The sequence below is a fragment of the Panthera leo genome, chromosome B2, assembly GCF_018350215.1.
Source record: "Panthera leo isolate Ple1 chromosome B2, P.leo_Ple1_pat1.1, whole genome shotgun sequence".
Taxonomy (NCBI): Eukaryota; Metazoa; Chordata; class Mammalia; order Carnivora; family Felidae; genus Panthera; species Panthera leo.
The window spans coordinates 74641662-74667173 of NC_056683.1; the positions used below are offsets into that span (position 1 = coordinate 74641662).

Sequence of the window (25512 nt, forward strand, 5' to 3'; positions counted from 1 at the left end):
AGAACAGAAAGGAAATGACAGAGAGAAGAGCTGCCATTAGAGGTCTCTGGTTTATTCCCTCTCCTGGGGGTCCTGTGGAGGCAAAGAAATCAGCCTCTGCTGGCACCTGGGAGTGAAGTGGTGATGTCTGCCAGATATCACCCACACACTGATTTCCAGGGACCATTTCTTTGGATCTATGGAGTTGGAATTCTAGCTCTATTTATTGCATGCCCATCACATGCCAAGCCACAGTTAAAGACATTCACATACATTTCTGCACTTATGCCTCATAACCAGGGGAGTTTCGTCAGGCCAACTTTTCGAATAGGGAACATAGGCTCTGAGAGGTTTAGTGACTTGCTTCAAGTCACATAATGAATGGTAGAGTTTGGTTTCAAACCTTAGTCTTCCAACTTCAAATACATTTCCATTGAGTGCATTGTTGTTACAACCCCAAGATGGATTTAGTGCCATATTCAGGGGTCATGTACAAGGAGGAGGAACTTTACTCTTCCTGATGGGATGTGTGATTAAAAGTGTGGTTTGCCCAGGACCACTCTGACCCTGATAAAGATCTTTATTGAAGGCTTGTTCATATCCATTAGTTATTTATCACTATTTCCAGAATAAAAACACATGTGATAATAGGAAAATGCTACCACAAGCTTCCAAGCTTGGAGTATAAATGATTCTGCCCAATCAGCCTCAATTTACATTCCTATAAATTCAGCTTTACAAGGGACTCTATGCTCCAGCAATGGCCTATGGAATCCTGTCTTGGAGAGACTTTCTGCTTGGGGCTCAGTGTTTTCATCGAAGCTGTGTTGCCTGGAGCTCATGTCCTCTTCAGGTTTTTTTATACATACTTATTTGTGACGGTTCTAAGTAAAGTCTCAGAGATTCCGTTGGGAAATCCAGTTTCTTCTGATCATCTTCTCTTTCTCTAAACTACAGATGAGAGTGGCAGAGAATCTTTAATTCAAGTCCATTTTTGGAGAACTTTTCATTTTCTCAGTAACATTCATTAAACATCTAAATTTCAGATGCTGCACTTCGTGCTGGAGATGTAAAAGTTTTGTGGCTTTTGTGGCTCTCGCAATCCAATTTGGGAGGCAGGCATGGGAACAAATAATTCCCCCAAAGTGCAGCAAGTACCCAGGTCCAGTGCTGGCACAAAGGAGGAGGACATCAACACTGCAAATCTGAGAGAACAGGCCCCAAACGGAGGAAGCCTGCACCATGGCTGCAGTGAGGAACCCAACTTTCAGATCTCGTTTGGGAACACATCCTTGCTTCTCCTCAGGCCACACAGAAGGATGGTGAGAGTCAATGATTCCGCAGGTATGTGTAAAGCCAGCGACTGCTTCTCACATTAGCTAATTGTAGGTAGCACCTGTTAGAGTACATCTAATCTGAGGATAAATGCCATCTTATCTTTCAATTTTTCTGAGCCTTACATTTGCTTAATTTACTCAATCTGTCTTAACCAATAGACCCTGGCTTTTTAAACATGTAGATCCATACTACCTAATAATGGGTAAAGCGTTTTGATCAAACTTTGGGATTAAAATTTAACAGAAAAAATTCCAGCCACAGCAAGTCATGGTTGAGTCATCACTTAGACCTTGACCATAGCTCATGAAGCATCTCCTCTTCTTGTCTTTCCATTGTTAAAACTTTCCAAGTACATTTCCATAACAAATAAGATTTAGCCTTGGAAAGGGAGCTGTTCTATTTTGGTGTGAGTCTCTTGGGAAATCAAGTCTGGGGGAGAAAAAGCTAAGTGATATAGTCTTAATCATGGCCAATAATGATGGGGATCACCATTTCCCCTTAGATCTCAATATCCCCAGTGCCCTGAAATGTGACAAGAAATGTGTCCAGGCATTTTGGTTCATTTCTGGAGAGTTTATACCAAAACCACTGTTAGGTTAGGGACCCCACACAGGATGGGTAATTATGAATTCTATTGGTGCATGAATAAAGAGGTTGGGTTGTATTAAAAGTAATAAAACTGATAAAATCTTTGGTCATTATAGTCACAATATTAGAAGATCACGTCTCGGAGTATTGGGGGGAAAATCCAGAAACCTCATTATTTGTGTGGTTTTTTTTTAAAAAAAACTGATAACATTCCTTACAGTGCATTATTTACCAAAATGGTAAGAGTCACACAGTACAAAGTGTTAATTCTCGTGTAGAAAATTGGTTGTCAAGTAGTGGAAAATTGTAGGATCATCACAATGGAAGCAGAATGGGGAACTTGAGGTATTAGAAGGGGCCCGTTTGTGACATAGTTGGGTATGGGTGCCAAATCGCTTATATGAGGCTGTAGAAAAGCTGAGAGACTGTACTAAGCCAGGAGAAAGAATCTTTGTTAAGCCAGAATTCTGAACCAGAGAAGCAGTAATTATCAAGCATCAAGGCCAGATCCGGTAATACTAGAAATGAATTAATTAGTTAATTGATTTTTAAAAGTCCAGTTGATGCTAAGACAACCTGAAATAGATCCAGAAATAAAGTGCAACAAGGCCTGGAGTAGATTGGAAAGTGATGTTGCCAAGGTGGCAGAGTAGGAGACCCCAGCCTCCGTTCCCCAGAGAAAGATCAAGATTAGGCAGCTATCCATGAACAAAAATAGATCTGGAAGAGCTCTGGAAGCCACTTAAGAACTTCAGCAACACACTGAAACAAAAACAGCACAAAATGGGCAGGAAGACAGCTTGATTTTGCTTACATCATCCCATCCCCCAAGTTGGCATTGCTCCACGCCAAGAAGAAGCTTCCAGGCTAGAAAAGAGTTCCCCTTGCAGGGAAAGGAAGAACAGGGTGAGCAAAGACCTTCGCTGGCCTTCAGGGCCCTACACAAAGGTCACAGTTTCACCCCACCCACGGACATGCAAAGCTGAGATGTATATACAGAGATGGTAGAACCAAGGGAAAAGAGCAGGGCTTGCCGGTAGCAGTCATGCAGTGGGAATGATCGTGGTTTTCAGTGATCTGCTCCATAGACGAACCCAGTGGCTTTTACCCCCGGTGGAAAAAAAAAAAGAAAACAGTGGCCAGCACAGCCACTGATCCTCTCTGGATTTTACCAATTTTCACCTCACAGGTGTTCACGTCGGCTGACACCAGCCACCCAAGTTTCTCCCTGTTCCCTCCCCCAAACTCTGCCAGAGCCTAAGAACCACACCCACAGCCAGCCCAGGCCTGTATAAGACGTCAGCCTAGATCGTAGTGGCTGACTTCCATTACTGTGTGCACGTTCAAGGCTAGCTCTTCTAGCTGCGCACCTGCACATCATTAGCCTGACGACCATCACTGGCCTTCACTGATGTGCGAGCGCCCAGGGAGAAGACTGTAGCTATGGGAAAACATGCCAACGGCCAGGATCCCCTCAGCTGCTTGTGGGGGTCCCGATCAAGCCCTGTCCTCTGCTACAGTCCTTACCTGCAGCTGGCTCCTCCAGCTAGCTCCATTTGCATGCCCCAGCCCAACCTCCATCACCAGCCTCCACTACTGTGTGCCCGTGGCAAGACACAACAGCCATACTAGGGCACGCCAATAGCTAGGGCCCCTGCAGCTGCCAATATACCAGTAGTGCGCCTTGGCCCTTGCTTCCTGCTTTGGTCCCTGACACCACATGTTTTTCAAACCAGCCCCTGCCATCACACAGGCGCCTGCACTTGGCCCCACAGAGCATGTACATACCACTGGCTCTGGCCACTAGCAGTGCTTGCCCTAGTCCTTAGCCATTGTACGTAGAGGGGCTACTGAGGACTCAAACAACCTTGCACCCTTAGCAAACACCCTGCAGTGCCCACCCAGGACCATGCAGTTATCAATGCTGTGGACCCTAAGGCAATGGCCTGAGAAAATGAACCACATGGCTCCTTAGACCCGGTGTAGCCACACACCCCTGTACTTGGCCCTCAGTGGATTTTTCAGCAGAGACCTTGCAGACCAGGAGAAAATAGGGTAATATTCTAAGCACCGAAAAAAAGAAATTGCCAACCAAGAATGCTTTACTCAGCAAAGTCGTCCTTCAGAAGAAAAGGCAAGATAAAGACTTTCCCAAACAAACGAAAGCTGAGGGAGTTCATTTCCACTAGACCTGCCTTACAAGAAATGTTGAAATGAAAGGAGATAACTAGAAACATGAAAATGAGTAACACACCGGGAAAGATAAGGATATAGTCAGATTCAGAACACTCTAATACTGTAATGTCAGTTCTATGTTGACCACTTAATTCTAGTATAAATGTTGAAGAACACAAGTAATCAAATGTGTTATAGCTATCATCATTTGTTAATGGATACACAATATAAAAAGATGTAAATGACACATCAAAAACTTAAAAAGTGGAGGAGGATGATAAAAGACTGGAGTTTTTTGTTTTCTTTATTTTAGAGAGAGAGAGAGAGAGAGAGACCATGAAAGCAGGGAGAGAGGGACAGAGGGAGAGAGGGAATCTTAGGCAGGCTCCACACTCAGCATGGAGCATGAAATGGGGTTCTATCTGACAACCCTGGGATCATGACCTGAGCCAAAATCAAATCACACACTCAACCGACTGAGCCACCCAGGTGCCCCAAAGAGTAGATAGAGTTTTTGTATGTGATTCAAGTCAAGATGTTATCAGATTAAAAAATGACTGTTATGTTTATAAGCTGCTTCAGGAAATTATCAGAGTAATCACAAATGAAAACCTATAGTAGATACACAGAAGATAAAAAGGAGGGAAACAAAGAATACCACTACAGAAAATCCATCCATTCACAAAAGAAGATAGCAAGAGAGGAATAAAAGAATAAAGAAACTACAAAATAACCACAAAACAATGAACATGTATGCCCTTACCTACTAATAATTACTTTAAATGTAAATGGATTAAATGCTCCAATCCAAAGGCATATACTGGCTCAATGCATAAGACCCAAATATATACTGCCTACAAGAGACTCAGTTCAGCCTCAAACACACACATAGGCGCAAAGTGAAGGGATGGAAAAAAAAATATTCCAAGCAGATGGAAACCAAACAGATCAGAGTAGCTACACTTATATAAGACAAACAGACTTAAAGTTAAACAACCTCATTATGGGGGCACCGGTGGGTCAGTTGATTAAGCATCCGACTTAAGCTCAGGTCATGATATCACAGTTGGTGAGTTTGAGCCCTGCCTTGGGATCTGTGCTGTCAATTCAGAGCCCACTTTGGATCTTCTGTCCTCCCCTCTGTCTGACCCTCCCCTGCTTGTGCTCTCTGTCTCTCTCAAAAATAAATAAACATTAAAAAAAAACCCAAACCTCAAAAACCCAAACCCAAAAAACTCAAACCTCAGGGGTCAGTGTATCGAGAGGATATAAAAATTGTAAATATATAGGCACCCAACATAGGATTATCTAAATATATTAAGCAAATACTAGCACATCTGAAGGAAGTAATAGAAAACAATACAATAATAGCAGGGGACTCCATACCCCACTTTTAAAAATGGACAAATCATTCAGACATAAAATCAATAAGGAAAAAGGGATTTGAACTATACTTTAGATCAAATAGACCTAACAACCATATGTAAAATATTCTATCCAACAGCAGCAGAATATACATTCTTAAGTGCACATGGAACATTCTCTAGGATAGATCATATGTTAGTTACAAAACAAGTCTCAGCCAATTTAAGATTGAAACCATATCAAGTATGTTTTCTGACCACAATGGTATGAAACTAAAAATCAATAACAGGAAGAAAACTGGAAAATTTACAAATATATGGAAATTAAACATCACACTTCTGAGCAACAAATCGGTTAGAGATAAAATTAAAAAGGAAATAAAAAGATATATTGAAACAAATGAAAATGGGAATATACCAAAACCTATGGGATACAACAAAATTAATGCTAAGAGGAATGCTTATAGCAATAAATGCCTACTTTAAGGAAAAAGAAATGTCTCAAATAACCTAACTTTATACCTCAAGGAAGTATAAAAACAAGAACAAGTTAAGCCTAAAGTTAGTAGAAGGAGGAAGATAGCAATGTTCAGAGTGGAAATAAATGAACTACAAAATTAAAAAAAATAGAAAAGTTCAACAAAATTTAGAGTTGGTTTTCTCAGTTGGTAAATAAAATTCACAAACCTTTGGTTAGATTTACCAAAGAAGAGAATGAGAGAGAGAGAGTGAGAGAGAGAGAAAACACAAAATAAGAAATGAAAAAGGAGGGGCACTTGGGTGACTCACTTAGTTGAACATTGAATTCCTGAGTTTGGTTTGGGTCATGATCCCAGGGTTGTGGAATTGAGCCCCACATCGGGCTCTGTGCTGAGTGTGGAGCCTGTTTGGGATATTCTCTCTCTCTCTCTCTCTCTCTCTCTCTTTCTTTCTCTCTCCCCCTCTGCCTCTGCCTCTGTCCCATGCTCATGCTCTTTTTCTCTTTCTTTCTCAAAAAAAAAAAAAAAAAAAAAAAAAGACAGAGAAAGAAAGAAAGAAAGAAAGAAAGAAAGAAAAGGAGATATTATATAACCCAATATCACAGAAATACAAAAGATCCTAAGAGACTACTATGAACAGTTAAACACCAACAAACTGGACAACCTAGAAGAAATGCATAAATTCCTAGAAACATACAACCTACTAAGTCAGAATCATGAAGAAATAGAAAATCTGAACAAACCAATAAGAAGTAAGGAGATTGAGTCAGTAATCAAAGTCTTCCCAACAAAGAAAAGCCAGATGACTTCATGGGTGATTTTTACCAAACATATAAAGAAGAATTAATACCAATTCTTCTCAAACTCTTAAAAAAATTGAAGAGAGGGAACACTCCCAAACTCATTTTTCAAGGCTAGCATTACCCTCATACCAAAGCCGACAAGGATGCTACAGGAAAAGAAAATAATAGGTGAAGATCCTTAATAAATATACATGCAAAGATTCTCAACAAAATACTAGCAAACTGAATTCAACACCACATTAAAGGGATCATACATCATGTTCAAGTAGGCTTTTTTCCTAGGAAGGCAAGGATGGTTCAATATATGCTTATCAATAAATATGTGATACACCACATTAATAGAATGAAAGACAAAAATCAAATGATCTTTCCAGTAGATGCAGAAAAAGGATTTAACAAAATTCAATGTTCTTTCATAATAAAAACTCTTCAAAAAATGGGTATAGAATGAACATACCTCAATATAATAAAAGGTCATATATGACAAGCCCACAACTGACATCATAGTCAGTGGTGAAAGATTGAAAACTTTCCCTCTAAGATCAGAAGCAAGACAAGGGTGTCTACTCTTACCACTCTATTCATCATATTACTTGGAGTTTTAGCCTGTGCAATTAGGTAAGAAAAAAAAGGCACCTTATAAAAGGCACCTGAGTCAGAAAGGAAGTAATAAAATTGTGTTCTAATGACATGATTTTGTAAAGTGAATTTTTTTAAGTTTATTTATTTTTATTTGTGTGTGTGTGTGTGTGTGTGTGTGTGAGAGAGAGAGAGAGAGAGAGAGAGAGAGAGAGAGCACAAACAGGGTAGGGGCAGAGAGAGAGGGAGAGAGAGAATCCTATGCAGGCTCTGTACTGTCAGCACAGAGTCCAATGTGGGACTCAAACTCATGAACCATGAGATCATGACCTGAGCTGAAATCAAGAGTTGGACACTTAACTGACTGAGTCACCCAGGTGCCCCTAATGACATAATTTTGTATATAGAAAATCCTAAAGACTCTACCAAAAAAATGTTAAACCTATCAATTCAGTAAAATTTCAGGATACCAAATCAATATACACAAATCAGTTGCATTTCTATACGCTAACAAGGTATTTGAAAACAAAATAAACAATTCCATTTATAATAATGAAAACAATAAAATACTTAGGTATAAATGTAACCAATAAAGTTAAGTATCTATACACCAAAAACTATAAAACATTGAGGAAAGAAACTGGAGAGAAAAATAAATGGAAAGATATCTGTGTTCATGGATCAGAAGAGTTAATATTGTTAAAATATCCATACTGCCTATACCCATGTATAGATTCAATGCAGTCGCTATGGCATTCCTTACAGAAATAGAAAAAAAAAATCCTAGAATTCTTATGAAACCGCAAAAATCCCAAAATAGCCAAAAAAATAGCAAAAGCAATCTAGAGAAAAAAGAAGGCTGGAGATACCACACTTCCTGATTTCAAACTATAGTGGAAAACTATAGTAATCAAAACAGTATGGTACTAGCATAAAAACAGACATATGTACCAATGGCACAGAATCAAGAGCCCAGAAATAAACCCACATGTATATACTCAGCGGGTATATGACAAAGGAGCCACAAATACTCAAGAAAGGATGGTCTCTTCAACCAATGATGTTAAGAAAACTGGATATCCACCTGGGAAAGAATGAAATTAGACCCTTATCTTAGACCACACACAAAAATTAACACAAAATGTGGTGAGGACTTGAAAGTAAGATTTGAAATCATAAAAATCCTAGAAGAGAACACAGGGAAAAAGCTACTTGACGTTGGTCTTGGCAACGGTTTTTTGGATCTGACACCAAAAGAACAAGCAGTAAAAGTAAAAACAAATAAGTGGAACAACATCCAGCTAAATGCTTCTGCACAGCAAAGGAAACCATCAACAGAGTGAAAAAGCAACCTATTGAGTGGGAGAAAATATTTGTAAGCCATGTACCTGATAAGGGGTTAATATCCAAGACATATAAGGAGCTCATACAATCCAATAGCAAAAGCCCCATATAATAATCTGATTAAAAACTGGGTAGAGGACTTGAATGGACATTTTCCCAAAGAAGATATACAAAATATACGTGAAAATGTGTTCAATATCACTAATCATCAGACGAATGCAACCAAAACCACAATGAAATATCATCTCCCACATGTTAGAACGGCTGTTATTGAAAAGATACGAGATAACAAATGTTGATGAGGATGTGGAGAAATGGGAACCCTGGTTCACTGTTGGTAGGGATGTAAATTGGTACAGCTACTACGAAAAACAGTCTGGAAGTCCCTCAAAAGATTAAAAATAGGGCGCCTGGGTGGCTCAGTTGGTTAAGCGTCCAATTTCAGCTCTGATCATGATCTCACAGTTCATGAGTTTGAGCCCCATGTCGGGCTCTGTGCTGGCAGCTCAGAGCTGGAGCCTGCTTCAGATTCTGTGCCTCCTTCTCTCTCTGCCCCTATTCCACTCACTCTGTGTCTATCAAAAATAAATAAACATTAAAAAAATTAAAAATAGAACTACCATATGATCCAGCAATTTCACTGTAGGTATATATTTGAAGATGAAATCACTATTTCAAAGAGATTATCTGCACACTCATATTCACTGTAGCATTATTCACAGTAGCTAAGACATGGAAGCAACTTAAGTGTCCTTTAACAGGTGAATGGCTGGGGCGCCTGGGTGGCTCAGTCGGTTAAGCGTCCGACTTTGGCTCAGGTCACGATCTCATGGTCCATGAGTTCGAGCCCCGAGTCGGGCTCTGAGCTGATGGCTCAGAGCCTGGAGCCTGTTTCCGATCTGTGTCTCCCTCTCTCTCTGCCCCTCCCCTGTTCATGCTCTGTTTCTCTCTGTCTCAAAAATAAATAAACGTTAAAAAAAAGTTTATAAATAACAGGTGAATGGATAAAGAAAAGGTCTCTATGTATAAATATAATAATAATAATATTATTATTTACATATGATAAAATTATATATTTATATATAAAATAATTTTATTTATATATTTATATATATAATAGAATATTGTTCAGCCATGAAAAAGAAATCCTGCTATCATCATGGATAGACTCTGAGAGCACTGGAATCTAAAAACCTTGAATTCATAGAAACAGAGTAGAAAGGAGTAGTTACCAAAGGCTGAGGGGTTGGGGACATGGGAAGACGTTGGTCAAAGGGCACAAACTTTCAGTTATATGATCGATAAGTTTCAGGGATCTAATGGACAGCACAGAGACTATAGTTAACAATTTTGTATTGTAATTTTGAAAGTTGCTATGAGAATAAAGCTTTAATGCTCTTACCACAACAACAGTTTAAAAAATGACAATGAGGTGAGGTAAAGGGTGTGTTAACTAACCTAATTGTGGTAAACATTTTGTGGCATATGTAACAAATCATCATACTGTATGCCTTTAAGTTTACACAGTGTTATATGTCAATTACATCTCAGTAAAGCTGGAGGTGGGACGGGAAGTGCTCCAGGAATAAGGTTCAGGAAGGGGGCCCTGAAAGTGTGAGAGGAATTGAAGCGGTACTGGGGTGATTACTAAATTAAAGGAATCAGACCTACTCCTGCACTAAATCCTTCCGGATTTATGCAGTGTTAGAATCCTCAAATGTTTGAGAAGGGCAGACTGCAGAATCACTCCCACCACCTCCCCAGTTCAACCTTCTTAATGTATTGTTGAAGAAAAGGAGGCCCAGGGCACAGCTACTTAGGGTCAGATGCGGCTTCCCACTCTGAGTTCTGGGCTTTCTCTAGGACTTCCCCACACTCAATTTCACTGACAAACTTTTTTAGTTGAATACATAATTAGCATCTAGTCCATTCTAGGTTCTGTGGTAGAGGGTAGGGATTCAAAGATACATATGAAGATTATGACCTAATTAGTGAGACAGAGAGCTTCAGAATTGTTTTATACCAGATAAAAATTATTAATAGATTTTAATGATATGGGTAAGTGAATATACAAAAATGCTAAGTGAAACAGGAAACCTAAATATATATATACATATATATATTCTGATCTCAATTGTGTTAAAAAATACACAGAAACTTGAGAAATGCAATAACCCACTAATGAGCCAAGTGCTATGGAACATGCGAGGGCCTTGCGTTAGAAACACTTGTGCACTTATTTGACCTCCCTCCTTGGAGGGCCAGGACCCAGGTTTTGTTCTTGTTATTGGTGCATCTTGCCCCAGACCTGCCACCCGGTAGCAGTTCAGTACATGTTGAATCAATGAGACTCCCTTCTGCACGCGGTGCCCACCCCAAAGGAACACGTCTGCTAAGGAGGAGCATAAGAGAAAGCGGGAAAGGGCGAGGTTAGCATGCTGGTAGGACCGAGGTGGGCAAGAACCACAAACTCAGAAAATAGTAAAGGCCAGCTAGCCTGGAGACAGACGGAAACTGACGCTCTCCCCCTGGCGGCGGCACAGGACACTCAGAGGGACCCCTCAGCCCAGCCCCGGGGTGGGCGCCTGCGGGAACTAGAGTAGTTACCGAGGCCGCGCTCACCCTGGGCGCAGGCGCCAATCCGAACTGCCCCGTGGGGGGATACGTCCCAGGAAGCGAAGTCCCCAATAGAGAAGGCTTGGGCTGGGGTTGGGGAAACAGCTCTGGTTCTTCTAGATGGCTGGGGTCTAGACGGCGAGCTGGGCAAGTGAGATTTGATGAACAACTCCCACGCACCCCCATCAGCCCTCCCCCCGACTTTAAAGTCTCTTCTTGAGGCTATGCAAGGGATGCACAGTGTCACGCGGACAGACATCTCTTGTGAATGGACTCAGGAATTCTTCGTGGTGCTGCATTATTTCACTCTGGGGACAGAGATGCTGAGGTGAGAGGTTGCCCCGTCTGCTCTGCACCTCCAGGGAACCCTACCCCCCACCCACACACACCTCCTTGGGCCTAGCGTCCGGGTTCCTTCCCCTCCCTCCTTCCCTCTTTCTCCTCTTGCCCACCTCCTCCCCCTCTTCGCCTCCCCCCGCGTCGGCCGGGCGTCATCGCCCCCTTTCCCCTCCCATCTCCAGACCCGCGCGCAGCTCAGCTCTGGCCTCCTCCGCAGTCTCCGCCACGAGCCGCTGGTGGTGCTGGCGGGTCCGCGAGGCTCGTGGCAGCAGCCCCCGCCCGCCCTCGCCAGCGCTGGGACCGCCTCGGGGGCCTTTGAGTCGAGCTGGGCAGCGTCCCGGGCACCGGGCACCGAATATGCTTCGCAGGTAAGGACGGAGCCCCCCGCGGACAGGGCAAAACCCTAGAATCTGCAAGTTTCTGCGAGAAAGGCAGACCCACCCGAGGAGAGCTTCTTTGAGGGGCTCTAAGGATATGGATCAAACTTAGCACTTTAAGTCCTCAAAGAAACTACTGTCTCAATAGGCAACTCTGTGTGCCGGCCTCTGCACAGTTTAATATTAGCAGTTACAGTGTTTGCATTGGACTATAAACGGAATTCTTTCTGCTTAAGCAGTACCAGAGGGGACCCTCTTTATTTTTATGATTATTAACAGATGCCATTGAAAAAGGTGTAAAACCATTCTTGGAAAGCCTACTCTGGTTGAAAGCCTCTTTGGCAGGGTTACTATGAAAGCTAGGAACCTCTGTCTCTCTAGCTCATCAACTTGGCTGCACAGGTCAGCAAAAGGAGCAGTGAAAAACATTTTTAAAATGAGAAGGTGAAATGAAATGGAAAAGTCTTGTACTTGTTTTAAAATACCAAAAAAAGGGGAGGGGGCATGTAGATAGACAAAGCAAGATTGACAGAATACTGGTAATTATTGAAGCAGGGTGATGGGCACATGGGTTACACTTTTTTCTCCGCCTTTTTATACTTTCCCTCTACTTTTGTGTAGTTGGGAAATGTTCTCCAATAATAAAGGTTTTTTTTGCAAAGTTGTAGAAACACTCCCACCTACTTCCTTTGACCTTTTTACCGTGTCATTGATTTGAAAAGAAGCTGCTTGCCCTATGTAGGTATTTCCCCCTTTTATTAACCCTTCTCACTTCTGAAATTAATTCTCATTTTATCCCAGGGCATTTGTCTCTACAGAGGATTATAAAAGTCATATTTTGCTGCTTGGAGAATTATGCCTAGAATCTGGTTTTTAATTTAGAAGAGAGAATGTACACATTCCAGCCAAATAAGACATCTAGGCTGGAAAGCAGTGGCCAAGTATGTGGAATTTTATTTTTATTAGGAAATCTTAGAGGAGCCCCTTTAGTACAAGAAGAGGCGGGGCATGAATACTCTGCCCACTTTTCTTCCAGACAACCTGGAAACCTGTAGACTCAATCTTTTTCATGTTTTTTAAATGTGAGATTGTTTAGCTCAGTGCTTGGCACATAGTATGTGCTCATTATATGTTCAAATAAACAACTGCTAATGTGAGTTAATTTTCCCTATTGAGTAAATTATTTATCTTTCTCTGCCCAGTGCTCAAATATCCGAGGCAAGCATACTGCATTTTAACAGTAGGATCAGGCTTGGAATTTTGGAGGCTGAGTTAACTCTGCAGATGAGAAATCGGAGAGGAGAGGTTAGGAAACAGCAAAAATCAAATTAGTGGTGTAAAAGTTATTTTAGAACTTTGCTTAACCCCATTTTTCTTTCAAAGCTTCAAATAGGTTAAACTGATACATGATTAGCCGAAACGATTGTGATCGTAAGATGCTTCGAAGACTGATGAGTAGTGAACCTGGTACATTTACATATATTCTTTGGTCTCAAAGGCCAACTTGCAAGATAAAAAATAAGTCAGGAGCCATACGCTGTGCACTTCCTATGTCATTGTACGGGAGAGCCAGCAGAGTGTTTGCTTGGGGCTCCCAAAAGTGCCATGCACCCCAAAGTTGATTTACACACCGCATATCCATTACATGAATCGAAACGTACATCTCCTGGAAAAATAGCTAAAAAACAAAGGGCGGTTTTATTTTTTTTTTTATTGTGATGAGAAACAGAAGTTGTGGGTTACTGTAAAATAATCAACTGTGTAACTTTACCATCTTCCTTTCCCTCAAGTACTGCCAAATTTTTAAAGCAGACATTACTTTGTCTCCATTCCTGAATCTAAACTTGAAAATAGTGCTATGGTATGATATTTTGAATAGAAATTGGCATTTTGTCAATGAACTTCTTGCCATTTCTTCGCAGCATTGACTCAGTGGAGAGCTTACCCTTTGGTAATGGATTATAAAATATTTGATAAACATATGTGAAATATTTGGCAAGTTGAAGCTTTTTCTTTGGGTTGAAATGACTTGCAGCACATTTCGGGGACTCTTCAGCCGTGCTGTAGGTCACAGTGGAAGTGTGCTGGCACGACAATGGTTTTTCGAAAACCACCTGCCAGAAAATTGTCTGGCTGTAGACAGCATCTTCAGCCCTCAGTTCATCAGGATAGGCTCTGTGGCCTGTAGGTGGGTTTTCTAAATGTGATAAATTCCATATGTGACAACCATTTAGTATATTATTAGCCAGTTGGACTTATCCCCCTGCTGAATCCTACGTGCTTTTAAAATAAGTTCTGTATCATAGCTCAGTGAATGTAAACAATTTAAACTCAGGACTTTAGCTTCACCATCAGCAGGCTAGTTCTGCCATCTAGTGGTGGAAGTATGGACAGCAGGCCAGGAACCAACAATAGAAGCTTCTCAAAGATCACCGATGAGTAAGTTACTTGTGTTTCTCATTTGTGGTTTAATCTGAGACTTCAGAGCTGAAAGGTATCTTAGAAGTGTTCTACTCCAGCTCTGTAAGTCAGGAGGATTACCGCAGAGATTCTTAAACAAAGAAAGAAACTTTGAAATGATGCATAACCTAGTAAGCACCCAGTATGCCTTTGTGGAATAAACAAATTTCTCCACCCTGTTCCAGCTCTTGTCTCTCTTTAGCAACGTTGCTCCATGCCACCATAAAGTTTTAATAGGATCTTCTATTTTTAGTTCTCAAACTGCATGACTGTATGATTTTCCATGAAATGAAAATCTCCGTTTATGTCCTAGTCTCTGGACCAAACTTTCTTTCCCACTTTCTACCACTCCCTACTGTTCTTTCTTTCTAAACATCCAGAGTAGACAGTTGTAAAAACTAGACTCTTATCTTTACTGCTGCTATAAAAATTATCAAAAATTTAGAGACTTAAAACAACAACACATTACCTTACAGTTCTGGAGGCCAGACGCCTAAAGAGGGTCAGCAGGGTTGCATTCCTCCTGGGAATTCGAGGAGAGAATTTGTTTCCTCACCCTTTCTGGGTTCTAGAGGCCGCCCACATTCCTTAGCTTGCAGGCCTGCAACGCTCCGACCTCTGCCTCGTCTTCTCGGCTCCTCGTCAAGCTTCACCCTTCTTCATATAAGGATCCCGGTGATGAATGGGTCTCACCTGGAGAATCCCAGCTAATCTCCTCATGTCGAAATCCTTCACCAAATCACATCTGCAGTCTTCTTGACCATATCAGAAACATATCCACGGCTTCTGGGGATTCAGATACGGCATTTTGGGGAGCCATTATTTGGCATACCATAATGAGGTGCCCGACAGATGGAGATGTATGAAATCCCTTATAAATATCTACCTATGTTTTGACTCCTATTGTTTGATGTTAATAGTAGTAACTGCTGTCATTTGTGAGTGCTTGCTGTGCTCTGGGCACGACGCTTATATACGTCATATTAGTTTCTCACAAAACTACCGTAAAATTTTATTCGTGTTTTAACCACTGTAGGAAATAATGTTGGGAGAGGTTAAGTAACCTTCACGGAATCATACTGCCAGGAAGTCACAAGTATACTCAAGTCGGTTTGCCCTCAAAGCCCACTGCCTCCATAATTGTTGAAACACCTGTGTTCTTGCTGTCCACCGTGCTTCCATCGCTAACACGGTTACTTTCTCATCACTGTGATCCCATATACTTTGTAACTTAGTTTTTTTTAATGTTTATTTACTTTTGAGAGAGAGAGAGAGAGAGGGAGGGAGGCATGAGCAGGGGAGGGGCAGAGAGAGGGAGACACAGAATCCGAAGCAGGCTCCAGGCTCTGAGCTGTCAGCACCAGCCTGACGCTGGGCTCAAATTCACAGATGGAGAGATCGTGACCTGAGCTGAAGTCAGACACCCAACCGACTGAGCCACCCAGGAGCCCCATGTTGTAACTTAAATGTGGCCTCCATTCCGTGTTCCAGTCAGGGAGTGACATTAGGTGAGGGCCTCCGGGAGGCAAGGAATTTAGACTTTACAGAATCCCCATTCTCCCCTGCATCTCTCCCAGTTGGTGAAAGTGACTGTTAAAGCTTTTAAACGTGATCTCCCCAAGGTGACCTGTGTCATGCCCTCTGCACACCTGCTTGTTCTCCCTGGTAATACCCTTCCCCTCTTGCCGTGGCCTTTTGCCCAAACCAGCACTACTCTCTGCAGTTATTGAGAGCATCTGGGCCGGGCCCCAGTGACTCCCTGTTGTGTGTCAATCTTCACACCTGTTGTGTGTCAGTCTTCCACTGGGTAGGTGGGGGTGAAAGTAGGGGAGGAGAGAAGACGGACATGCGCATTTTCGCGTCTATGTAGTGTGTAAATGTAGGCAGTGCTGTTGGGAGGGGCAGGTGGTTGGAATCATGGATGGCTAAATACGGCACAGGCATGTTGTAAAAAGTGGGTATGTGATCATTTCTGTGTCCTAGCACACACATTAGGTCGACATTGGTGTTGGCCCTCCAAGGTCTTTGATCTGAGCAGTGCCTGACCCACACTACCCATAGAAAATGTTTGACAGGTTAATGCAAAATTATGTTCCCTGGCAGTGTGGTATACACTTGAGTTTGGACAACTATGTCACCAATATCACCATACATAGCAAGGGGCCGATGCAAACACAGGCCTGAGTAAGTGAGAATCTCTTACCTGGTGAGGGAAGGTAACTTGGTGCAGATTCTTGACGGTAAGTCAGCATCCTTATTTTCACAGGCAGGAAAAATATTTCATGTGAAATATTTAATACAGTGACCAATCATCTAATCTTTCATTAATCCACCTACCTACTTAAGCTAAACTATACACTTCTCCAGGTAAACAAAACAAAACGAAACAACAGAAGAGAAACTGAATCCTAGAATATAATTATGTCATGCCATAGTAAAATTCTATACACTATAGATAGACTCGCTCAAAAGGTTAGGTTTTTATTTCACGGTAAACTGCTCCCTTGTAGTAATTATTCTGACATTGACCCTGTTTCTTTTTAAGCTGAGGGCCTGATGCCATTCTAGAATTCCTAATGTAGATCCAGGCTATAAATAAGACACAGGAAATGCAATTCGAGTGTTCTGTGGCTGGGTAATGTTTAATCACACTTAAGTTTAATAGCTCTGAGAAAAATATATTACAAAGCCACAGATATTCACAGACATGAGTAATTAGGAAAGCATTCATGTGGGAAGTCTCTAAAATGTAGCTGTCCTTGAACAAAAAACATAGCAAACAAAACAAAGAAAAGGGGAGTTTGAGAGTGTGTCTGAAACTCTTCTGAAATAAAAAAATATATATATATTTGTTTAGTTTTAGAAAAGTAGGAGTGTTATAGCTGTGGCTTATGTAATAAACTATTTTAAAGTGATAGTCATTCAGCCATTAGAGTAATAATTATAAAAGAACCTATTATTGACTGCTTTACTGTGCTCTGGGCTTACAGATCATTCTTTGGATATACCATCTTGTTTAATCTCCATGATTACGTTATGAGGGAGAGATTACTGTTCTCCCCACTTTGCAAATGAGGACGCTGAAACTGAGCATAGTGAACTGCCCAAATTCATATGTCTAATACGTGGTCAAGATGAGACTCAGCCCAAGTGTTCTTACTCCCTGGTCTATACACATAACCACTCCGCTGGACGGTTGCTCCAGGATTCCAAATACGTTAGCCATCACAGGTCTAAGAAAGCATAAGCAAACAGAGGGTGATAGTAAGTTCTCTCTCGAGTTTCATGTGGTCATTGCTATTAATCTGGACCAAGAACAAGTGTGAAGTAATATCTACTCCATCGGTGAGAATTTTTCTACAAAGCCTGATTCTTGCTCCTCCCCTGATTCCCTTCCACTCCGTTTGTCTCCATGATCCAACCCATAATCTACTGTGTGTACACTGACTCATGGTGGAGAGTCAAGGCTGCAACCTCACTTTTGCTAACCAGAACTGGTATTTGAAGCCCCAAATCCAAGGCATCTGGAAAGTGACAGTGAAGGTCACAGTTATAATGGGAAACAGGAAAAAGGAGGAGGAGGAGGGAAGACACTGGACATTAAAGCTTTCAAAATGTTATGGCTGCCCTACCAGTTGGGACTGTGTCTCTTTAGATCAATGAGTTGGTGCTTTTTGGATGATGGGCACATGTGGATGTGTTGTCCACTGAACCATGGATTGTTCTATCAGTAAGAGCTATCATTTACCTTACACTGACACTTTACCACAAGGCAAACTTAGATTTTCCAAAAGAAAGTGTCCTTAAACATTTGTCCAATTTTAAATTACAGGCCAAATTGGACAGGCTAACTGAATTCATGTCCTCTTATTACTGTGATTCTGAGGTTGTATTTCAAGGCTCTGCCCTTCCCATGCCCAAGGATAGATGTGGGCATAGCTTTTATTCCTGCGGTGCACTGTAGCAGGGCTCCCTCAAAGGGCACCAGACAGGGCTGGCAAATCCATGCTGTCTTATAATTTGTAGCATCAGATGTTGGAAGCATTGCTTACAAGCCTACTGAATTTTTTTTTTAATTGAAGTAGAGTTGACACACAATGTTACATTAGTTTCTGGTGTACAACATAGTGATCTGACAACCCCATAGGTGATGCTCACCCGAAGTGTAGCTACCATGGGTCACCATACAGCACTATTATACCATCGACTATATTCCCTAAGCTGCCCCTTTTATTTCGTAACTGGAAGCCTGTGCCTCCCATTCCCCTTTACCCATTTTGCTCTTTTGCTCCCCAACTAGTCCACTGAATTTGGATATTTTCAGATGTATTATTAAATCACTTATATAAAAGAATATCTTTTCTTTATTAATGGCTGAACCATTTGATATTGGCAATGGCTGACATAGTAAAAGAGCAAAGTCAAGAATAAAGTTGTTCACAAAGATGAAGTAGAGGTCACTTAAAACTTGGTGAAGCAATCATCCCTGGGAAAGCTGCCTTCTGGTGTATGGCTCAAGATGCTACCCCAGGGCCTTTACTGCTGCAGTGGTTCTCAGACTGTACTGAGTATCTGAATCTCCTGGAGGGCTGGTCAAAACATGGATAGCTGGGAACCCCATCTCCCACTCCCCCCCACCCCCATTCTGATTCTGGAGAATTGTGGAAAGTAGCTCTGGGTTGGACCCTGAGAATTAGCATTTTTAACAAGATCCCAGGTGATGCTGCTGCTGGTCTGGGACTGCAATCTGGGCATGCCTTGATAGGACAGAGTTTATTTTGCCATACACAAGTGTGGAATTTTATTAACAAACCAATAACATTCTTTTGAGTTGTTCATGTTTCATTTTGAGTTTGAAGGCAGGAAAAATACCAATGTCCCAGCTCAAAGCAGTCAGGCAGGAGGCGTTCCCTCTTCCTCACAGGAGGGTCAACCTTTTTTGTTCTATACAGACCTTCAACTGATTGGATGAGACCCACCCACATTCAGAAGGGAAGTCTGCTTTTCTCAGTCTACCAATTTGAATGCTACTCTCTTCCAGAAACACCTTCACGGATGCACCCAGAATAATGTTTGACCAAACATCTGGGTACCCTAGTACCAACTAGTCAAGTTGACACATATAAGTTGCCATTACATGGGGCTTTCTTAAAAGTCTGCCTAGAGAATTATGGCTCAAGGTGCATGTTTTGTTTGGTAAAGAGTAGATGAACTTCTATATTTGAGCTTACTACTCTAGTTCAATGATCTGTGTAGCAAAAGATCATCTTGTCAATTATCATTTAATATTTGCATTCTGCCTTTCTAATCCCTAACTAGCTTTAGTTGTAAGACAAGATTAAATAGCAGTCAAAAGAAAAAAAACCAAAAACAAACCTAACTGGACTGGAGAAACAATATCATGGTACCATGACTTAGATGTCTTCTGTTTTGCCTAGGAATGCCTTTCACACATTTTTACTCCTTAGATAATTAGTATCAACTGTTAAAATGTACAGAGTGATTCTTTGTATTTCTCAACATGGATATTTGATGTTCTGTCTTTGGTGTATTCTTATATTAAGTTCACAATGGGCAGCTTTTGTCATTAAGGACTAAATGAAAAAAAAAAACCCAATTTTTAAAAATTATTTTTCCCACACTAAAAAATTTCCTTGATTGAAATTTTGCTAAGAATCAAGTAGATAATATCAAATACACACACAGTTTTCTAAATGTTTATTTATTTTGAGAGGAGAGAGAGCACATGCACATGCATGTATGTGTGTGTGCAAATGGGGGAGGGGCAGAGAAAGAGGGAGACAAAAAATCCCAAGCAGGCTCCATGCTCAACACAGAGCCCTACATGGGGCTCAGTCTCACAAACCGTTAGATCATGACCTGAGCCAGAATCAAGAGTTGGGCATTTAACCAACTGAGCCACCCAGGCGCCCCTACATACATTTTTAAAATAGTCTATTTTGCTCTGTTGTTAGGCCTAGAGGCAGCAAATAGGTCTCTGATTTTAGCATTTTTTTTTTTAAAGGCAAAGGCGTAATTTTTCATCATGGGAACTACCCACTTAAACATGATTTCAAGGCCTCAATAGGTTTACTGAGTTGTCAGCCCTTTTCACTCCAACTGAATTAAATAAAATTGACAAAGTGAGATACTCATTGTGAAAATTATAACAAAAGAAAATACTAACTGGCTCAACAAAATAATTACCAATATAATTACTACTTTGTATAAAGTGACATTTGCCATGCGGATGATTAGAAAATATTGTGACTGAGTGTGGAGTTTTTCTGAACAATGTTCGTTATTGATTTTTTGATGATACCCATCACTGTGTACAGAAGAATGCCCTCTCTCCAAAATAAACTGCAAGCTATTTAGCAAACAAAACAGACTAATATTAACCTGAATTATCATTACTCAGCAGTCAAGTATGGGCAGATAAAAAAATGAAATTGCAAAACTTCAATGTAATTTTGCTGATACCAAATTATGGTATTCTAAATTTGCTTAATGTGTTCAAATATATGATGAAACAAATGAATTATGTCATGTTTCACTGAATATATCATGCTTAAACAGTAAAATGGCTCATGTAGTATGCATTTCTGTTCTATCAAAAGAATGTTATTAGTGTGTTAACAAACTTCTCTACTTACGTATGGCAAAATGAACTCTCATGTCAAGAGATGCCCATATTCAACCCTGCCTCAGAGACAATTTTTGCTTCTCATGGCAGTGCACAGGATCTCATAATGTGCCCTGGGTTGTGGGCCATTCCTAATATTTCTCATTAGTTTCTTTTCCATGAAAAAAAAATAAAATAAAGCTCATCAGAAAGCACTGAGGGTAAAGGTATTGTAGGAATAATCTAACCTTGAATCATCTGGTTTTCTATAAAATGAATAGCATACGGTGAGCCTTGGTATTTTAACGATTAGTTAAAATACACGTGGAGCATAGGTCACGAATAATAGTGACCTAGAAGTTCAAAATTGCTGCTGTAAAGAATGCCACCACTGTCTCCTACCCACACAAATGAAAACTGACAAACATCAATTTGATGAAATAGATTTACATACCAGGGAGCCTAGAGAAGCAGGAAAAGAGGGCAAGAAGATGTAGACAACAGAAGAGGTATTATATAATGTATAAAGTACTGAAAACTTAAAAGATGTTTAACACAAAAGCACTGCTCTTAGATGATGAAACTAACGATAAAAGGGACTATAGTTAATCAGGATCATGTTCCCCCAAGTGGCAAATTCAGAACCACCGCCTTAAATTCTTGCAACTAATTTTAATACACAGTAAGCTTCTACTGTGAAGCATTTTTGTACATTACTTTGCTTAGATGGTAGTTCCAAGCACAGCTTTTTTTTTTTTTTTTTAATTTTAACGTTTATTTTTATTTTTGAGACAGAGAGAGACAGAGCATGAACAGGGGAGGGGCAGAGAGAGAGGGAGACACAGAATCTGAAGCAGGCTCCAGGCTCCGAGCGGTCAGCACAGAGCCCGACGTGGGGCTCGAACTCACGGACCGTGAGATCATGACCTGAGCCGAAGTCGGATGCTTAACCGACCAAGCCACCCAGGCGCCCCCAAGCACAGGTTTTTAAAAAACGCATGGCACATTGCACCATCAGTGAGTTTGGTCAGCAAACCATGGTTTAAGGGAATTCAGTGTATTCAAATGAACATTGTTTGAGCCCTGTGCTAGGCAATTATACTCTAGAGATGAGGAATTTATGATCCTTGCTCTTAAAGAGCGAAGTGCAGGGGGAAGAGCATGACATCTGCTGCTACCTTTATTTCTAAATCATCTGGAAATAATGTTGTAGGAGACCTAGGGAGGGAGAGTGTGGCTCAGGCAATAAGGGACCACAGTTTGTCACCCCATCTTACCATCCCATGCATTGGGCTGTCTGGGAGGTAGAGGCAGAAATGGCAGGTGGGGGTGGGGGGAGGTGGGTTAGGCCTGGTGCAAAGAAGGTGGGGTGAAATACAGTTTACTAATTTTGGAAGTTTGTGTGCACCTTCTAGCAGGGTGTTTATCTAATCTCAGCAAAATTGAAGTACCGTGAAAATAAGGACTATTTGGTGGTGATGGTACATTTAAGACTCAAGGCCTAAATGAAATGATAAGTAACATATTTAAAAAGAGAACCTTATAAAGCGTCACTTTCTCTTTATATTTTTAAGGACAAAAGAGAAGAACAAAATGGAAAACGTGCTATTTTGTTGGATATTTTTCACCCTCGGGTGGACCCTCACTGATGGATCTGAAATGGAACAGGATTTTATGTGGCACTTGAGAAAAATACCCCGGGTTGTCAGTGAAAGGACTTTCCGTCTCACCAGCCCCACCTTCAAGGCAGATACTAAGATGGTGCTAGATAGAGTGTGTGGCATTGAATGCCAGAAAGAACTCCCAGCTCCCAGCCTTTCTGATCTGGAAGACTCTCTTTCCTATGAGACTGTCTTTGAGAATGGCACCAGAACCCTGACTAGAGTGAAAGTCCAAGATGTGCTCCTTGAGCCAACTCAGAATATCACCACAAAAGGAGCACTGGTGAGGAGGAGAAGGCAGGTTTATGGCACAGACAGCAGGTTCAGCATCTTGGACAAAAGGTTCTTAACCAATTTCCCTTTCAATACAGCTGTGAAGCTCTCCACAGGCTGCAGTGGTATCCTCATTTCCCCCAGCCACGTTCTAACAGCGGCCCACTGTGTGCATGATGGAAACGACTACATCAAAGGGAGTAAAAAGCTAAGGGTAGGGTTGTTGAAGATGAGAAATAAGGGTGGTGGCAAGAAACGTAGAGGTTCTAAGAGGAGCAGGAGAGAGGCGAATGGTGGTGACAAGAGAGAAGGTACCAAGGTGAATCTGGAGAGAGACAAGGCTGGAAGAAGAAGAAGAAAGGAATCTGGTCGGGGCCAGAGAGTTGCTGAGGGGAAGCCCTCCTTCCAATGGACCCGGGTCAAGAATACCCACATCCCCAAAGGCTGGGCTAGAGGAGGGAGAGGGGAAGCCGCTTTGGACTATGACTATGCTCTTCTGGAATTGAAGCGCCCTCATAAAAAGAAATATATGGAACTAGGAATCAGTCCAACCATCAAGAAGCTGCCTGGAGGAATGATCCACTTCTCAGGATTTGATCGTGATAGGGCAGATCAATTAGTCTACCGGTTTTGTAGTGTGTCTGATGAATCCAATGATCTCCTCTATCAATACTGTGATGCTGAGTCGGGCTCCACTGGTTCTGGGGTCTATCTTCGTCTGAAAGAACCAGACAAAAAGAACTGGAAACGCAAAATCATTGCGGTCTATTCAGGCCACCAGTGGGTGGATGTCCATGGCGTTCAGAAGGACTACAATGTGGCGGTGCGCATCACTCCCCTCAAGTATGCCCAGATTTGCCTCTGGATTCATGGAGATAATGCCAACTGTACTTACGGCTGATGGAAATCTGAAACGAGTCAATGGATTACCTAAATCGCGGAGCAAACCAGTTATTATGGTAGCAAGATCACTTCATAGGTTATGCCCGGACTTGAACCCTATCAATAACAATTCAACATTTTTATAAATTTACCTTTTCAAAATTAGAAGCTTTTCATATGTTTAAAAAATACTTAGGTACAAATACTGAAACTAGACGGGCACCTCAATGTCAAGTATATATTCTTCTTTTACATAGTGATAAGTATCATTTGTGGGAAGTCTTTTGTTTCTCTCTGCCTTCTTAAAATTAGTCACTCTTTAAAAGTTCAAACTGGTATTATACACAGTATGATTTTTCAGTGGACTTATTCTCAGGGTCCTACTCTAACAAGAATCTAATAGGGTGCTGGTTGCATATTAAATGTGAAACTGCATATACAGACATAGACAGTGTCAGGGTGGAGACGATGACTTACAATAGTTTGTACTACTTGGAGATGGACCCATTCAGTTCATGCCCTCTGTGCTTATATTATGCTTTCTGTTGGGTCTGAGAAACTTTGGTTTAGATTTTTTTTTTTTTTTTAAGAATTACAAGGTACAGCAAACTTTATAAGCAAAGCTATCAACTGTTTCACTGCTTTAAAAAATATCAGTTGAAGTGTTTATTATTTAAAAATGAGAGACATACTTTGTTCTATGAAATAAATCTAGTTGAAAAAATAGGGAAGCTGAGACATTTTAAGATCTCAAGTTTTTATTTAATACTGAAAGCATAGACTTTTCATGAATGCAGAGGGAAGACAGTTAAAAAGTTACAAATGATCATGTATTGAAAGCCTCATCGTTTTATGCTATAGTTTTCTGTGTATGAGGTGTTAGAGTTTTAGGACAAGGAATTTTATTTAGTCTTTTTCAATAGAGAATCTTTTTCCCATTGACATGACAGATCTCAGCTTTCTTAATAGAGCCATACACATATTATTTTGGCTATTTCTCTGCCTAATAATTTTAGATATATCCCTAAAAATGAATATAATTTACAAATACAATTTTTAAAAGGAGGTTCTGATTATTTTCATTAGGGACCAAGGCTGTACACTCCTTCCGGCCACCATGGCCGCCTGAGCAGACAGAATCCAATGACTGCCTTCAGGCACAACACAGAGTAGTTACATATTTCTTGAATGAGCAGATATTTTGCTGAATCGTTGTAAAAGGGGGTTAGTTCAGGCCATTATGTTGAAAGGGTTGTAGTGATTTGCTGTTGAGCACACCATAAAATTCGGGAATGGCAGGCCTAATTTCTGGTCTGCTATTTTTGGCAGTTTCTACGGCACACATTCCTTTTTCTCATGACTCACCTAAGTCATTGATTCTGCTGCAGTCAAAATTTATTTTACCTATTATTTTTTTTAAGAGAATGGGGAGTTATACCCTTGATTAGTATGCAAAAGAATATTGGATTAGGTTATGATAAAAGGTGATTTTATGAATGTTGTCCAAAATACCTGGAATTTAATACGAGTATACATACTTTTATGGTGTGAATCTGTTTAAAAATCATTCAATAAAAATTTAAAAAATTAATCAATCATAACTCTTATTGTATCTGTATATATGTATATA

General features: G+C 40.9%; 1 protein-coding gene across 2 annotated transcripts; it reads left to right on the forward strand.

The window, feature by feature from the left end:
- The first annotated feature begins 1293 nt into the window (after positions 1-1293).
- On the forward strand, positions 1294-25427 carry PRSS35 (serine protease 35). 2 transcript variants are annotated; one of them, XM_042937345.1, is made up of 2 exons: positions 1294-1323; positions 22641-25427. In XM_042937345.1, the coding sequence occupies exon 2, from the start codon at positions 22660-22662 to the stop codon at positions 23899-23901; it is 1242 nt and encodes a 413-aa protein (XP_042793279.1). In that variant the 5' UTR covers positions 1294-1323; positions 22641-22659; the 3' UTR covers positions 23902-25427. The 2 variants fall into 2 exon arrangements, with proteins under 2 accessions (XP_042793279.1, XP_042793278.1); XM_042937344.1 differs by lacking the exon at positions 1294-1323 and adding an exon at positions 11862-11972.
- The last annotated feature ends 85 nt before the right edge of the window (positions 25428-25512 follow it).